Genomic DNA, 17,478 nt, shown 5'->3' on the forward strand with positions numbered 1-17,478 from the left:
CTCCCTGAAGCAGTCGTTGAATCTGTGTACTTGCGCATTGAGTCTGGAGTGAGGCTATGACAGAACGAAGAGTCTCCATGCGCAAGTGTAACACTCTGAGAGGCTTGTTCACCCCTCTGAGATCTAGAATGGGAGATTTTGTGATCAACAGAGGCAACTACACTCTCAAAAACAGCCTAGATACAGTAGGATCATCACCCTCGTCTGCCTCTGAAATGTCCAAGTCAGGGCCATCAGCAGAACTAGGACAATCAGAATACACAGATAAAACCTCCTCTGAGTCCCGAGGAGAAACATTCTCCAAATCCTGTGAAACAGAAAGTTTCTGTTCCTTAGGAAGCTGTTTCCTCAAAAGCAATGTGAGGGCAAGGAGGAGAGGCAGCTTGAGCTGACTTTAATAAAAAGGCCTGTTGTAATAACAGAACAAATTCAGGCAAAAATGGCAGGGCAGAGAACCCCTGCAAAACCAACATCCTGGGACACGGTAACAGGCAAGGAACCCGCTGACAAAATGGTCACCAAAGCCACAATTGGATCGGGGCCCGAACTGAATTCCGAGTACTGATGGCCAAAATAGGCAAAATCGGGCATGTCCACAGAAGTAAAGCAAAGCATGCAGGAACCAGTAGCCGAGCGCTTACCCCCGGCAGCATGCACAAGACTTAATAGGCTCAGAGAATAATATACTCACAGAAAACGGCCAGACTCGTGACCTCCAAGGCACTGAAGCCCCACAATCTTCCCACAGTGCGAACGCTAAACGCAGTGGCTTTTTTTTTTAAAGATAGAGACAGGAGAAAAAGAGAAGAGAAGACTGAGGTGAGATAGCAAGTGGCAACAGGGTGAAGGGTGGGACCTAGACTACTAGGTTTACACCTGAGGCACAGGAAATTCTTAACCCCAAACTCAACTGAACCTGCAAGCAGGACAGAAGTCACCACAGCCCACAGAAGCTGTACCCCACCTGCTGGCGACAACAAATACTAGCTTGGCTGCTAAGAGCAGGAGCTTATAAGGCACAACTCATTAGAGTTCTCTATTTCCATCTGCTGACAGATGGTCACAACCCATTTCTCTGGACTAATCCTTGGGATGTAATGACATATACATTTTAGGTTAAATGCCAGCATTTAACTTAGTGGGGTTACCACTAAATACAGACCCTTATTACTTGAATTCATATGGGTAACTTTGACCTGGACTGATCACTATTGCAGAGACGATACTGGGCTTGACAGATTTTGGTCCAACCCAATATGGTACATCTTATGTTCTGAAGCACGTTCATCAACTTGCATGGTTCCCTGGATTATTATGTATAGTGTATTTTCTGTATCTTAACAAGTTTTCATGGATTAGATACTTTCTAGCCATCGCCAACCAGAATTTTACAATACTTTCCAAATATCTGAAATGTTACCCATACTCATTTAGCAATATTTATTCTTCCCTGGTTCAAATCTTTCTCCGGAGAAGGTAAAGGATGCTAATATTAGGTATAAACCCCTATACACTCAAAATTCTTGACTTTAATTTAAACTACTAATTTGAACAAAAACTTATACATCATTGCATCACATTATTAAATTTAACTTGCCCAGTTAAATAAGCATTCCATAATTTTTCTTAGACAAAATATTTCCCCATACCAGGCCAAGTATCATGAAGAATAATGTGCTTATATCAATAAGAACACTTAAATGCCAGAATTATGAACATCTTTCTGGAAGGTTTTATTACATCAGAAATGTTACAAGGATATAAAGTCTCAAATTCCAGCTAATTCAAGAGATTCCATATATAATTGATACAAAGCTTAAATAACTCAGTAGTTTTAGTTCACCTAGGTGATGATGTTTACTGATATAAAATTTTAACTTTTGTTCTTTATATACAATCTCATTGAACCGCTTATCCAGTTTAGAGTAGTGTGCAATATGTATTTTCAATAAGCAAAGGAACCAATACAATCTTCCATTTTGAGCTGTTTTCTCTCTCCCCTTCAATTTGAAATCTTGGTATTTATTGTATACTATCTTGAATAGGTTAATGAAATATTTTACTAGGAAGCTTCAGTAAAATCTTTGAATAGGAGACAAATTCTTACTCATCTGAATGGAGATCTCGCCAATTGCCCACGTAGCATTGTTACACACAGAAATGAATTCCGGGTTTAGGTTGGTTCCCAAAATTGGCATGAACTCAGCTAGGAAAAATGAAAACATTAAACCATTTTGTAAGCTGGCCAACATTTTTGTGATGCAATAATTTTGCTTTTGCCAACACTGCATATTTCCAAAATTCATTTAACAATTTAGATCAGCAGTTCTCAGTTGGGTGTTGCGAGCACCCTGAAGGTGTGTCATGGACTGGCACACAGCATTTTTATTTTGTTTTGTAAAGAGTGCAGCTCGTCTTCCTCTTCTCTCCCCTTCTACCGTGGAACCAGCACTTCCCCCATAAGCCATTCGCCCACCCCACCCCCACATCCATGAAATTGCACCTCTTTGTCAGCAGCCATAACAAGCTGCCTGGGCTGACCTAGAGTCTTTCCTCTGCTAGATCTTGTCCTTGCATAAACAGAGGTTGCAGCAGAGAAAAGGATCTGGGTTGGCCCAGGTAGCCTGTTATTGCTGCCAGTGAACAGGTGAGGTTTCATGGACTGGGGAGGGGGGCAAGGGAAGAAAAGAAAGAAAGAGGTGCTGTACCCATCTGAGGGGAGAGAGAAGTAGTGCAGAGGGAACAGTGAAAAATGCTGGACTTGTGTGCGTGTGGGGCAGCCCAATGAGAAAAACTGGAGTATGCTAAGTAAAATACGAAGCCAGAACAGCAATTGTACATTATTAAACCTCAAGCAAATCAAGTCTTGTATCGTCAAGTCTTGTATCCTCAACAGAAAAAAAAATCTAAAGCAATCATACTGTCAATCAGTTTTTAAACGGATCAAAAGAGGTCTGTTTCTGACCACACTCAAAATTTAACAGAATAGGACCAAATTTGGCACACAGGAGAAATTGGTGAAATGGGCTAGATTGGACTGGGTTCCAAAGTAATAAAGTCCCTCCTCACCCCCCCCCCCCCCCCCAGCTTTACTATGCAGACACTGATTCACTGTAACACAGCAGTTAGGGAGCTGCACCATTTAAACTTATCTCCTATCTCCTGCCCTGGACACACACACAACCAACAGATATGCACAATCATGAATATACACATGCGGAAAGGTTGGATTTTTCATTAAGAACCCTTACCCCACTGCCCTATTCCTGTTAAGCCAGCTCTTAGTGATTCAAGTGCATATTTCATTTTCTTCCTTGCAAATTATACTATGAAACCTAGCAACTGAACTATACAGTATTTCAAGAACAGTCTCTTGTATTTGTATATAGTTCTATGTATGTTTAGTATGCTACAGAAACAAGTAGTTGTAGTTGCTAGATATGGTAACACCAGTGACTGAACTGTCTAGTTTGCTATTGTGCGCTATGTATACAGCTCCTACAGGCTGTCCTTGGCCAGTGGTGCTTTGTGGTTCAATCCCAAAAAATGCAGGGTCATGCACTTGGGTCGCAAAAATCAGAGGGAACGTACAGTATAGGGGTTGTAGTGCTTCAGTGTGCGAAGGAAGAGCGGAACTTGGGGGTGATTGTGTCTGACGACCTTAAAGCTTTCAAACAAGTAGAAAAAGCGACGGCCAAAGCCAGAAGGATGCTTGGGTGCATAAAGAGAGGCATGACCAGCAGGAAAAAGGAGGGTGATAGTGCCGTTGTATAAGTCTCTGGTGAGGCCTCCTTTGGAGTACTATGTGCAAGTTCTGGAGACCGCACCTACAGAAAGATATAAACAGGATGGAGTCGGTCCAGAGGGCGGCTAAGAAATTAGTAAGTGTTCTTGAATGCAAAAATTGTAGGGACAGGCTTATGAACCTCAACATGAATATATGAACCTCAACATGTATACGCTGGGAGAGAGGAGACATGATAGAAACGTTTAAATATATCAAGGGCATTTATGTACAGGAAGAGAGCCTTTTTCAAATGAAGGAGAGTTCTGGAATGAGGGGGCATAGGACAAAGTTAAGAGGGAATAGGCTTAGGAGTAACCTGAGGAAGTATTATTTCACAGAAAGGGTGGTGGAGGCATGGAATGGCCTCCCGGTGGAGGTGGTGGAGTTGAGGACTGTTCCAGTGGGATCGCTTAGGAACAGGAAGAATTAGGGGTTACAGAGGATGGGCAGACTGGATGGGTCATATGGCCTTTATCTGCCGTCATGGTTCTAATTACAGAATCCATACTTTTAAATCTGTTGACACTGACATATAATGGTTTTATATATATATATATTATCACACATTTATTTTATTATTCTTTCTAAACTAAGGAATTATTTGGGTAGTGCTCTATTCTAATCACCCTTCTTCAACCTTGCCTTCAAGTTAGACTCACATAGACACAAAACAGACAACTGTTGTATGCACAGGACTGGAAAAAAAGATGCAGTGATACAGGGGTTTCATGTACACAAGAACAGTATCTAATATAATAAAACCCACCCTCAACGTTCTGAGGACAACGTTCTGAAGCCATCTGACGTCACTCCCAGGCTGAAGGGTTCGTGGATTCGTGGTGTGAAGCCTTCAAGCCAGCCAGCCGTCTCTGCCCCGCCCTCGCCTCAAACCAAACAAATCCGGAAGCGAAGCGTCAGGGAAGGAGGCGGCGCTCCCGACGTCTAGCCTTCCCTTCGCTGTGTTCCGCCTTCAAAAGAAGGCGGAACACAGCGAAGGGAAAGCTAGACGTCATGAGCGCCGGTTCCTTCCCTGACGCTTCGCTGCACGAACCGCCACGGAGGTAAAGTTAAAAAGAAGAAGAAAAAAAAAAGGGATGCATGGATGCGAAGGGGGGGGAGGAATGGATGCGAAGGGGGGGAGAAGAGGGCGGGCCAGGCTGGGACATGGGAGAGAGAGGAGCATGGATGCGAGGGGGGATCATGGAAGGGAGAGAGGGGACTTGCTGGAAAAGGATGAATGGAGGCGGCAGGGGACAGAGGAGCATGGATGGGCATGGATTGGGAGGGCAGGGCTCAGGGAGAGAGGGGAATTACTGGAAATGGATGAATGGAGGGGGCAGGGGACAGAGGAGCATGGATGGGCATGGATTGGGAGGGCAAAACTCAGGGAGAGAGGGAAATTGCTGGATAGGGATGAATAGAGGGGACAGATGGGCATGGATTGCAGGGCAGGCCTCAGGGAGAGAGGGCAATTGCTGGATAGGGAAAAACGGAGGGGCCGGGTGACAGATGAGCATGGATGGGCATGGATTGGAAGGGCAGGACTCAGGGAGAGGGGAATTGCTGGATAGGGATGAATGGAGGGGACAGATGGGCATGGATGGATATGGATGCAGGACAGGCCTCAGGCAGAGAGGGGAAATGCTGGATAGGGATGAATGGAGGGGGCAGGTGACAGAGAAACATGGATGGCCATGGATTGGGAGGGCAGGGCTCAGGGAGAGAGGGGAATTGCTGGAAAAGGATGAATGGAGGGGGCAGGGGACAGATGGCCATGGATTGGGAGGGCATGGCTCACACTCTCTCTCTCATATACAATGTCTTTCTGACTCTCACTCTCACACACTCTGTCTCACACTGTATCACATTCACTCTCTATGTGCCACACAGTCACTCACACACTCGCTTGGTCTCATACACTCACTCTCACAGAGAATCTGTGTCTCACACACACACTCTCTCTCTCGCCCACACACACACACTCTCACACTGTGTCTCACATACACACTTGCACACACTCTCATTCTCACACACACACTCTCTCTCACAAACACACTCACACCCAGACTCACTCTCTCTCTCACACACTCACACTTTCACTCTGACTCTCAAACAGTCACTCTCACATACACTCTCCCAAACATACACACTCCAAGGAAAACCTTGCTAGTGCCCGTTTCATTTGTGTCAGAAACGGGCCTTTTTTACTAGTATTTTTATATTTTAATTTTATATTTAAAAAACATTTATAACTATCATTCTAGGTTGCTTACATAATCAAAATACTTGAGCCATGTTCTGCAAGCTTTCCACACTTTTAATTAAATGCTAGGAAGAATCTGTTATATAGGTCTTCTATAAAAAGTAGGACAAATCAGACAACTAGGACAGAATTTTCTGAGCATGCATAAGGCTTCCTTTTCAGCTGCTACCTCATCAGTCTTCTAATGAACAGCTTAGGTGTCAACTCAATAGGAAACAAGGTGGGTGCATATCTGATTTATCCAGCAATATATGGAGAACCCTTATTACAGGGTAAGCAACTCCCGGCTATCAAGCAGAATGACTTGCCTCCTCCCCTCCATCCCAGGAAATCCTTATAGCTGAGCTTTACCCTATTTTAACTTGCTTTCAAATCCTAAAGTCAAGCAGGATATGTAGATATACATACAAGAAGAGCAAAGGAGCCCAGGCTGAGACATTAGACTGTAATGAGCTGTAAAGGTGTGCATAGACAATCATGCTGCAGCTTGTTTCTTTTCTGGAAACTGAGCAGAGACGGGCAACCGACATTACCATGGCTTATGTGCCTTCACTCGATCATTTACTTGCAAGTCCTATTCGGCTGTGCAATGTGCCTTCCATAAGTCAAATAAGAAAGTTCCTTTACCTACTGCAGTTTCTAGTTTATTAGAATGAAAAATATGGAAAGCTCAGCTGACTGATGGTACAAGCTATGCTTTTTCCACCTGGAAAACCAGGGTCCCTTTATAGTCCAGCATGTAGAGAGCCTATCTACCTTTATGTATGAGGTTATTATGGGAAAAAAGGGAAGCATTACAGACTGAACTGCAGATACGAATAAAAAAAAATAGTACTTAATTTTTCCAATTACATAGTTTTGCACAGAACTTCCGTAGGCTGAGTACGATTTGTACTGAGGTCCCACGAGTCAGTGGCTTCCTGATTAGCAGTCATGTCCTTCCACACCCCCCCCCCAAAGAAAAAAACACCAAGAAATGCAGTGATACAGGGGTTTCATGTACACAAGAACAGTATATTATTTTTATATTTTAATTTTATATTTAAAAAACATTTAAAACTATCATTCTAGGTTGCTTACAAAATCAAAATACATAATATAAAAACATACAAAAAAACCAGAAGACACATCGTACAGTCTCAATTACATTCATCTTTCAACACTTCAACCATTGCAAAATAAATTATAAATATACTATGCCATGTTATACTATTATCAAACATTTCATACTGTAATTAGTTCAGAGAGGTGGCCTTCAGAAAAAAGGTACGCCTTACACTTCTTCCAAAACACTGTGATATGAGTGACAGTTCTTAAAATCGTCAGGTAAAGAAATTCCAGAGTTTTGGTTCCTCAATAGCAAATACATAAGGCTAGGGTTTCATCACGATGCACACAATGAAAAGGGACATAGCAAAGATACTTACCCGTAGCAGGTATTCTCAGAGGATAGGAGGCCTTATATTCTCACACATGGGTAATGCGATCCCACATTGCCCAGTCTAGAGCTTATAACAAGCTAGTAAGAGCTTTGCAAAACGTGAGACACGTTCCAATGCCCATGCGCAAGTGCCATCCCGCCTGCCACGAGAGCACGGTTACTGCAGGTTAATACTACAGCAAAGAAAAAGAAAAAGGAGATGGGGCTGCCAGAATGGAGGTTGGGCTTCTCTATGTGCCTGTACACCTCCTCTATGTCTTCCTCAGCTCCTCCAAGTCTGCCACTCTAGCCTCAAGAGAACAGACTTGTTCTCTGGGAGCTAGGAGTTCTTTGCATCAAGCATATACATATAACCTCTCACCAACTGGGCAACATTCATACATGTGACACTCGATGCAAAAAATTGGATAGCATTCCTCTCTCTGCTGGACTGCATCTTAGTATTATAGAGTTGTTTAATTAAAACAAGGTACTAGGGATATTAAATGAATATAAAGAGCCTTAAGATTATAGTATAATATGCAATTTATTTAGTGTTTAATGAAAACTCTCTTGTTATCCTAATTAGAATAAACTGATTATAAATAAAGAGATTTGCCATGGGAGGGTGGTTGATGAACACTAATTGCACCGAGAACCCTTACAGAGTTGGTAAGGTCAGACTTGGAAAGGTGTAGCAGGCATTCAAGCAGGTTCTGTGTAGAGCAAAGGGGATATAGGGCTTTGCCCTCATACCAGACAGCAAACCTCCACCATTTAAAAGAGTAACACTTTTTAGTGGAATCTTTCCTGGAAGCCAGCAAGACCGAGACACCCCCTCTGGAAGACCCAAGGAAGCAAATTCAAGGCTCTCAACATCCAGGGAGGGACAGAGACTGGAGATTGTGAAGAAGAGATCCTTTGTTCTGTGAGATTAGGGTTGGAAAACACTCCAATTTCCACAGTTCTTTGTAGGATAAATCCAGAAGAGGTAACCAGATCTGTCGAGGCCAGTAAAGAGCCATCAGAATCATGGTCCCGCAGACTTGCTCGAGTTTTTGTAAAGTCTTCCCCACTAGAGGTATGGGAGGATACACATACAGAAAACCTGTCCACAATGAAGAAGGAAGGCATCCGACACTAAACTGGAGCCTGGAACAGAACTAAGGGACCTTGTGATTGATGTGAGTGGCAAAGAAATCCACTGAGGGAGTGCTCCACACTCTGAAGGTCTCTCGGGCAACACATGTTGAGAGATCACAAAACTCTGGATCATATCTGAGAACACATAAAACTAATAGAGAATTGGATCTTAGTATGGTAACCAGGAAAGTAGACTTTCTTTACCAAATGTCCAAGCTAACAGCAATGCGAAGAGGGTCTGTGCTATCTTTTAATAAGATTTGGACACTTTATGAACAATATAATGATCACAATCAGTCACCACCTGGGTAGGGAGGGAGGGTAATATATGGATGGTTAGAGGGAGGGGGAATTAACAAATGAAAAGCAAATTGTAATTGAAGTGTTGGATGTTTATATGCTGTTTATTTGATAACAATTTCAATTAAAAAAAAAAAAAAATTGGATCTTAGTTCATCGCCTTAAAATTAATAAGAGAAACCAAGTTTATGGTTGGGGGCCAGTAATGACCCTAGGTTTACATAAGATCTTATTATTAATGGTAATATTTTCTCACTGTATTTACACTAAAATTTTAGGAGTTGAAACTGGATAATTTAGCAACAATGCAACATCATGTAAATTTGATTAGAAATTGAGTTCTTGGGGGTCACAAGATACAGTGAGAGCCTGGTCAACACGAGTCAGACCAGCTCCGGGCCCCCAACCTCTTAAAACAGCTTTATTTATAGAATTTTGGTCTACCTACTGTCCCCTTGTGTGGTGGTTACAGAGGAGTTTTGCATGGACAAGTTTCACTTGCGTTCTGGCAGAGATTTGACAGCGAAATCCCCTTGACAAGACCACGGCCAACCCAGGAGGATGGCGGAGCCACTACAGACTGCAGTGTCACAGTGCACAGAGTACGCGCTGGCGGAGCAGTGGCTTTGGCTCTCGGTCGGCGGTTTGAAACCTCATCCTCCCAGATCTTGCATGTGGAGAAATTATTATCTGAGATGCAATCCCACACAGATAAGCTGGAGCAACAAGTCTTGGCTTTGGAGGATCAGTCTCAGGCAGCGACTGCTGATATCACGGCACTGAAAAAGCAGCTGCGCCAGCACGCTGACAAATTGGAGATTCTGAAAAACTGATACCGCCAAGGGAATCTACATATATTAGGTATTCCAGAGAAGCTGGTGGATGTTCAACCAGTTCCGGCCCCAAGACCTGGTTGGCAGCAGAGTTCCTGATGTGGGAAGGTTTAGGTCCTGCATGCTTGGAGCGTGCACATTGCCTAGGCCCATCAGCATCCTGAGACTTGCAATGACTGATTATTGTGAAGCTGCATAACTATATCCACAAAGTTGAAATTCTGCAATGGTACAAGGCTAAAAGAACAGAGTGGCGAGGGTATTTCAGGATTACTTTCCTGCATTATCTGAGCGACGTTAACAGTTTTATCCACTCTGTGCGGCACTTAATGCGCGGGATTTTCTCAACACTGTCTAACTGGCTGAAGACTCTGACAACACAGAATGACTTCTATGAGCCTTCTGTGAGAGTTTACTGGTCACAACACTACTTGTACATTTTGTGTGATATGGGAATGGGGGTTGCCTGTTACATTTGCAATTTGCAGGTTGGGGCCCTGTTATACATCCTATATGCTCCCCTGTGTTTTACCTGGTTGTTCCAGGTATAACGTTTTTGTTGATTGGGGGTGGGGGAAGGTTGGTTGGGAAGGGTGGGGTTGGGTAAAGCTAGTTGTTTTGTTTCTGATAGCATTTGTACTTATGCAGTTATTGCGGCTTTTTGGATCTGGGTTACCCTTGCTGTCTTCAACATTGTTTGTACTATTTCCTGGTATTTTATGCTCTCCCCTTGGGTGGAGGCTGGAACCCCAGGAGTTTTGACACAGATAGTATTGGGCCACGATTGGGTTACCATTAGGCTGCATTATGGACAGATATTGTTTCTTGGAATGTTTCGAGGATAGCCTCCCCAGTTAAGAGAAACATTTTTAAAAACTTTTTTAAAGCATTATAATGAAGACATAGCTTGTTTACAAGAAACCAAATTCACTGATCTTAAACATATGAAATTGCAGCAAGGATGGGTGGGTGAATTGTATTTTTCATCCTCGGACCGTAAAAAAGCTGGGGGTGGTGGTACTAATCTGTCAGAATCTGCCCTGTGCAATGAAATTAGTGTGCAAGGATAATCAGGGCAGATATATTTTGTTATATGTTAATTATGGTGGGGCAATTTTCCACTTATTAGTGGCTTATACTCTGAGTATGACCATGGGTATTTTGTGGAATTGACCAACCTGGGAGCTCGTGATCTGTCCACCCAGATGATTCTGGCTGGAGATCTTAACCGTGCTTTGGATTATATGCTGGACAGATCGGGTGGTAAACTGGCAGCTGCTGAAAAGTGAGTGGCTGGGGAATCCCTTATGTGTTCTACTATGAGCTTGGTGGACCCCTGACGGCTGCTGCAACCGACCAATTGACTATATTCTGTTGTCTCAGTCTCTGATTCCATGAGTGCGTGTGTGTGGGGGCGGAGATTGGGCCGGTGAAGGTATTTGATCACTCTCTCGTCTGGCTGCAGATAGATATGGGGAGTAGTTGTCAATCCCTGTTGGAGATTTCTTGCCTATTTGTGGTATGATAGAGACTTTCAATCTTATCTCAAGAATGGCAGGATTTTGTTTCCTTTAACAGGCAGCACCAGGATGACCCTCTTTTGTTTTGGGAAGCCGCCAAGGTGGTTTTGCTGGGTGACATCATTGCCTACACTGCCACTCGGAAGAGGCGTTTGGCCCAGGGTATTATTCATTTAGAGAAAAAGCTGGCTCTATTGAAGCGGGAGTCTAAACACCATCTTACCAGAGACTCAGAGGATCTAATACTAGCCACCCAGCTGAATGTGCTTATTCATGAGCGCATACGTAAGATGCTTTTTTATCTTATCAATATCACTACCGCTACGGAAATCGTCCGGGTCGTTTACTGGCACATGTGACTAAGCGCTGTCATGGCTTGTGCTATATTACCAGTTTACATAGGAATGGCTGGAACCTCACTCACGCATTGGAGATTGCGTCTCAGTTCTGTGACTATCGAGCTTTTTACACGGCACCTGCGGAGCAGGTTGATCCTTCAGTTGGGGACTATTTATAGGATTCAGGCTTACCACCTTCTTTCTCCTTCAGATCAAGCTCGTTTGCTAGCACCTTTGTGAGCTAAAGATATACAGCTGGGTATTAAACAGCTCCAGGTTCAGAAGGCTTATGAATTAAAAAAAAAAAAAAAAAAAAAAAAAAAAAGAGTTATCTACTCCTTTAGTTGGTCCTTTGCATGCTTACTACGAGGCTTGCATTGAGTGCGGATCCTTTCCCTTGGGTGCTAATGATGTTTTTATATCCCTTATACCTAAACCTAGTAAACCCAGTACACATCATGCTTCTTATAAAACCAATATCTTTACTGAATGTTGATATCAAGTTGTTGGCCCGCATTCATGCTAATTGGCTGGCACTCGTACTGCCTTTGTTAATAGGAGATCATCAGGTCGGATTTATACCTCATAGATATTCCTTGGTGAACGCTTGTAAGATCTTGTTGGCAATGTTGAGAGTACATTCAGAGGGCAAGTTAGGTGTATTGGTAGGGTTTGATACCAAAAAGGCATTCGACCAAGTGAACTGCTCTTATTTCATATTTGCGTTATGTGTGCGTCTTGAGTTGGTTTTATCAAGCTATTTCTACCCTATACTCTGATCTGTGGGCTTAGGTTCTGGTAAACGGTGTGCGTACTGAGCCCTTTGATATCAAACACAGCATGTGTCAGAGCTGTCCACTCTAGCCTTTGTTTGCTCTTTACTTGAGAGCCCCTTTTGTGCATGATATGATTAGATCTGGATATCCAGGGTCTCCATCTCGGTTCAACTTCGTTAAAGGACAGGTGGTGAGGATATTTCAGCTTTTGACAATATAGGGAATGCCTCATACCTGTAGAAGGTATTCTCCGAGGACAGCAGGCTGATTGTTCTCACTGATGGGTGACGTCCACAGCAGCCCCCTCCAATCGGAAACTTCACTAGCAAAGGCCTTTGCTAGCCCTCGCGCGCCATGCGCGGCCGTCTTCCCGCCTGAACCGGCTCGTGTTCGTCAGTCCCGTATGTAGCAAGACAAAGACAAGGGAAGACACAACTCCAAAGGGGAGGCGGGCGGGTTTGTGAGAACAATCAGCCTGCTGTTCTCAGAGAATACCTTCTACAGGTATGTAGCATTCGCTTTCTCCGAGGACAAGCAGGCTGCTTGTTCTCACTGATGGGGTATCCCTAGCCCCCAGGCTCACTCAAAACAACAAACATGGTCAAGTGGGCCTCGCAACGGCGAGGACATAACTGAGATTGACCTAACAACTTATCCAACTAACTGAGTGTGTAGCCTGGAACAGAATAAACATGGGCCTAGGGGGGTGGAGTTGGATTCTAAACCCCGAACAGATTCTGAAGCACTGACTGCCCGAACTGACTGTCGCGTCGGGTATCCTGCTGCAGGCAGTAATGAGATGTGAATGTGTGGACAGATGACCACGTCGCAGCCTTGCAAATCTCTTCAATAGTGGCTGACTTCAAGTGGGCCACTGACGCTGCCATGGCTCTAACACTATGAGCTGTGACATGACCCTCAAGAGCCAGCCCAGCCTGGGCGTAAGTGAAGGAAATACAATCTGCTAGCCAATTTGAAATGGTGCGTTTCCCCACGGCCACTCCCCTCCTGTTGGATCAAAAGAAACAAACAATTGGGCGGTCTGTCTGTTGGGCTGTGTCTGCTCCAGATAGAAGGCCAATGCTCTTTTGCAGTCCAATGTGTGCAGCTGACGTTCAGCAGGGCAGGAATGCGGACGGGGAAAGAATGTTGGCAAGACAATTGACTGGTTCAGATGGAACTCCGACACTACCTTCGGCAAGAACTTAGGGTGAGTGCGGAGGACTACTCTATTATGATGAAAACTGGTGTAAGTGGCCTGGGCTACCAGGGCCTGAGGCTCACTGACTCTACGAGCTGAAGTAACCAAGAAAATGACCTTCCAGGTCAAGTACTTCAGATGGCAGGAGTTCAGTGGCTCAAAAGGAGGTTTCATCAGCTGGGTGAGAACGACATTGAGATCCCATGACACTGTAGGAGGTTTGACGGGGGGCTTTGACAAAAGCAAACCTCTCATGAAGCGAACAACTAAAGGCTGTCCTGAGATCGGCTTACCTTCCACACGGTAATGGTATGCACTGATTGCGCTAAGGTGAACCCTTAAAGAGTTGGTCTTGAGACCAGACTCAGAAAATGCAGAAGGTATTCAAGCAGGGTCTGTGTAGGACAGGAGCGAGAATCTAAGGCCTTGCTGTCACACCAGACGGCAAACATCCTCCATAAAAAGAAGTAACTCCTCTTAGTGGAATCTTTTCTGGAAGCAAGCAAGACACGGGAGACACCCTCCGACAGACCCAAAGAGGCAAAGTCTATGCTCTCAACATCCAGGCCGTGAGAGCCAGAGACTGGAGGTTGGGATGCAGAAGCACTCCTTCGTTCTGTGTGATGAGGGTCGGAAAACACTCCAATCTCCACGGTTCTTCGGAGGACAACTCCAGAAGGAGAGGGAACCAGATCTGACGCGGCCAAAAAGGAGCAATCAGAATCATGGTGCCTCGGTCTTGCTTGAGTTTCAACAAAGTCTTCCCCATCAGAGGTATGGGAGGATAAGTATACAAGCAGGCCGTTCCCCCAATCCAGGAGGAAGGCATCCGATGCCAGTCTGCCGTGGGCCTGAAGTCTGGAACAGAACTGAGGGACCTTGTGGTTGGCTTGAGATGCGAAGAGATCTACCAAGGGGGTGCCCCACGTTTGGAAGATCCGGCGCACTACTCTGGAGTTGAGCGACCACTCGTGAGGTTGCATAATCCTGCTCCACCTGTCGGCCAGACTGTTTACGCCTGCCAGATATGTGACTTGGAGAAACATGCCGTGACGGCGAGCCCACAGCCACATGCTGACGACTTCCTGACACAGGGGGCGAGATCCGGTGCCCCCCTGCTTGTTGATGTAATACATGGCAACCTGGTTGTCTGTCTGAATTTGGTGGGACAGACGATCTCTGAAAGCCTTCAGAGCATTCCAGACCGCTCGCAACTCCAGGAGATTGATCTGCAGATCGCGTTCCTGGAGGGACCAGCTTCCCTGGGTGTGAAGCCCATTGACATAAGCTCCCCACCCCAGGAAAGACGCATCCGTAGTCAGCACTTTTTGTGGCTGAGGAATTTGGAAAAGGTGTCACAGAGTCAAATTGGACCAAATCGTCCACCAGTACAGGGATTTGAGAAAACTCGTGGACAGGTGGATCACGTCCTCTAGATCCCCAGCAGCCTGAAACCACTGGGAAGCTAGGGTCCATTGAGCAGATTGCATGTGAAGACGAGCCATGGGAGTCACATGAACTGTGGAGGCCATGTGGCCAAGCAATCTCAACATCTGCCGAGCTGTGATCTGCTGGGACGCTTGTACCCGGGAGACAAGGGACAGCAGGTTGTTGGCCCTTCTCTCCGGAAGATAGGCACGAGCCATCCGAGAATCCAGCAGAGCTCCTATGAATTCGAGTCTTGTACTGGGAGAAGATGGGACTTTGGGTAATTTATCACAAACCCCAGTAGCTCCAGGAGTCGAATAGTCGTCTGCATGGACTGTAGAGCTCCTGCCTCAGAAGTGTTCTTCACCAGCCAATCGTTGAGATAAGGGAACACGTGCACTCCCAGCCTGCGAAGCGCTGCTGCTACTACAGCCAGGCACTTCGTGAACAACCTGGGCGCAGAGGCGAGCCCAAAGGGTAGCACACAGTACTGGAAGTGACATGTGCCCAGCTGAAATCGCAGATACTGCCTGTGAGCTGGCAATATCGGGATGTGCGTGTAGGCATCCTTCAAGTCCAGAGAGCATAGCCAATCGTTTTCCTGAATCATGGGAAGAAGGGTGCCCAGGGAAAGCATCCTGAACTTTTCCTTGACCAGATATTTGTTCAGGGCCCTTAGGTCTAGGATGGGACGCATCCCCCCTGTTTTCTTTTCCACAAGGAAGTACCTGGAATAGAATCCCAGCCCTTCTTGCCCGGGCTCGACCGCATTGGCGCTGAGAAGGGCGGAGAGTTCCTCTGCAAGTACCTGCTTGTGCTGGAAGCTGTAGGACTGAGCTCCTGGTGGGCAATTTGGAAGCTTCGAGGCCAAATTGAGGGTGTATCCTTGCCGGACTATCTGAAGAACCCAATGGTCGGAGGTTATAAGAGGCCACCTTTGGTGAAAAACTTTCAACCTCCCCCCGACCGGTAGATCGCCCGGCACGGATACGTTGATGTCGGCTATGCTCTGCTGGAGCCAGTCAAAAGCTCGTCCCCTGCTTTTGCTGGGGAGCCGTAGGGCCTTGCTGAGGCACACGCTGCTGACGAGAGCACGCGCGTTGGGGCTTAGCCTGGGCCGCAGGCTGTCGAGAGGGAGGATTGTACCTACGCTTACCAGAAGAGTAGGGAACAGCCCTCCTTCCCCCATAAAAACGTCTACCTGAGGAGGTAGATGCTGAAGGCTGCCGGTGGGAGAATTTGTCGAAAGTGGTATCCCGCTGGTGGAGCTGTTCTATCACCTGTTCGACCTTTTCTCCAAAAATGTTGTCCGCTCGGCAAGGGGAGTCTGCAATCCGCTGCTGGATCCTATTCTCCAGGTCGGAGGCACGCAGCCATGAGAGTCTGCGCATCACCACACCTTGAGCAGCGGCCCTGGACGCAACATCAAAGGTGTCATACACCCCTCTGGCCAGGAATTTTCTGCACGCCTTCAGCTGCCTGACCACCTCCTGAAACGGCTTGGCTTGCTCAGGAGGGAGCTTGTCCACCAAGCCCGCCAACTGCCGCATATTGTTCCGCATATGGATGCTCGTGTAGAGCTGGTAGGACTGAATCTTGACCACGAGCATAGAGGAATGATAGGCCTTCCTCCCAAAGGAGTCTAAGGTTCTGGAGTCTTTGCCCGGGGGCGCCGAAGCATGCTCTCTAGAACTCTTAGCCTTCTTTAGGGTCAGATCCACCACACCAGAGTCGTGAGGCAACTGAGTGCGCATCAGCTCTGGGTCCCCATGGATCCGATACTGGGATTCGATCTTCTTGGGAATGTGGGGATTAGTTAGTGGCTTGGTCCAGTTCGCCAGCAATGTCTTTTTTAGGACTCCCTCGCCAGCACCGGCGAAGCTCCCTCCGCCGACGTCGTCGGGGAGTCTGCCTGGGAGGCGGCCGTAGCCGGTACCGCAAGCGGTACCGATATCGGAGACCTCACCTCAGGCAAGGGGCCAGCCGTCGCCTCACTCGACGGTACCGGTGGCACAAGCACCCGCGGTACCGGAGAAGGGCGCAACAGCTCTCCCAGAATCTCTGGAAGAACGGCCCGGAGACTCTCGTGCAGAGCGGCTGTGGAGAAAGACTTAGAAGCCGATGCAGGTGTCGAGGTCAGAGTCTGTTCCGGGCGTGGAGGCGGTTCCGGGCTGTCCAAGGGGGAGCACATCGACACCTCCTGAACAGAGGGTGAGCGGTCCTCCCGGTGCCGAGGCCTATTGGGTGCCGACTGCCTCGGTGACCCAGAGCTCTCGGTACCGAGACGGGAAGGAGACCGGTGACGATGCTTCTTTGACTTCTTCAAGCGAAGCATGTCACCAGAGCTTCCCAGTACCGACGTAGAAACCAACCGTCGCTTCCTCGGGGCCGAGGCCGAAGAAGGCCAATCTCGGGGGGGGGGGGGGGAGGGCTGTACCGCAGGAGCCCTCAGGGCAGGGGGAGACCCAC

General features: G+C 46.5%; 1 protein-coding gene across 2 annotated transcripts in view; it reads right to left on the minus strand.

Annotated features, from left to right (window-relative positions):
- TNPO1 (transportin 1) overlaps window positions 1-17,478 on the minus strand; it is a 541,716-nt gene that overhangs the window by 127,286 nt on the left and 396,952 nt on the right. For both annotated transcript variants that reach the window (XM_030193299.1, XM_030193300.1), the window contains exon 19: window positions 2,108-2,206. In XM_030193299.1, the coding sequence (XP_030049159.1) occupies window positions 2,108-2,206 (99 nt within the window). The remainder of the gene's footprint in view (window positions 1-2,107; window positions 2,207-17,478) is intronic.

The sequence above is a fragment of the Microcaecilia unicolor genome, chromosome 2 (genome assembly GCF_901765095.1).
Source record: "Microcaecilia unicolor chromosome 2, aMicUni1.1, whole genome shotgun sequence".
Lineage (NCBI taxonomy): Eukaryota > Metazoa > Chordata > Amphibia > Gymnophiona > Siphonopidae > Microcaecilia > Microcaecilia unicolor.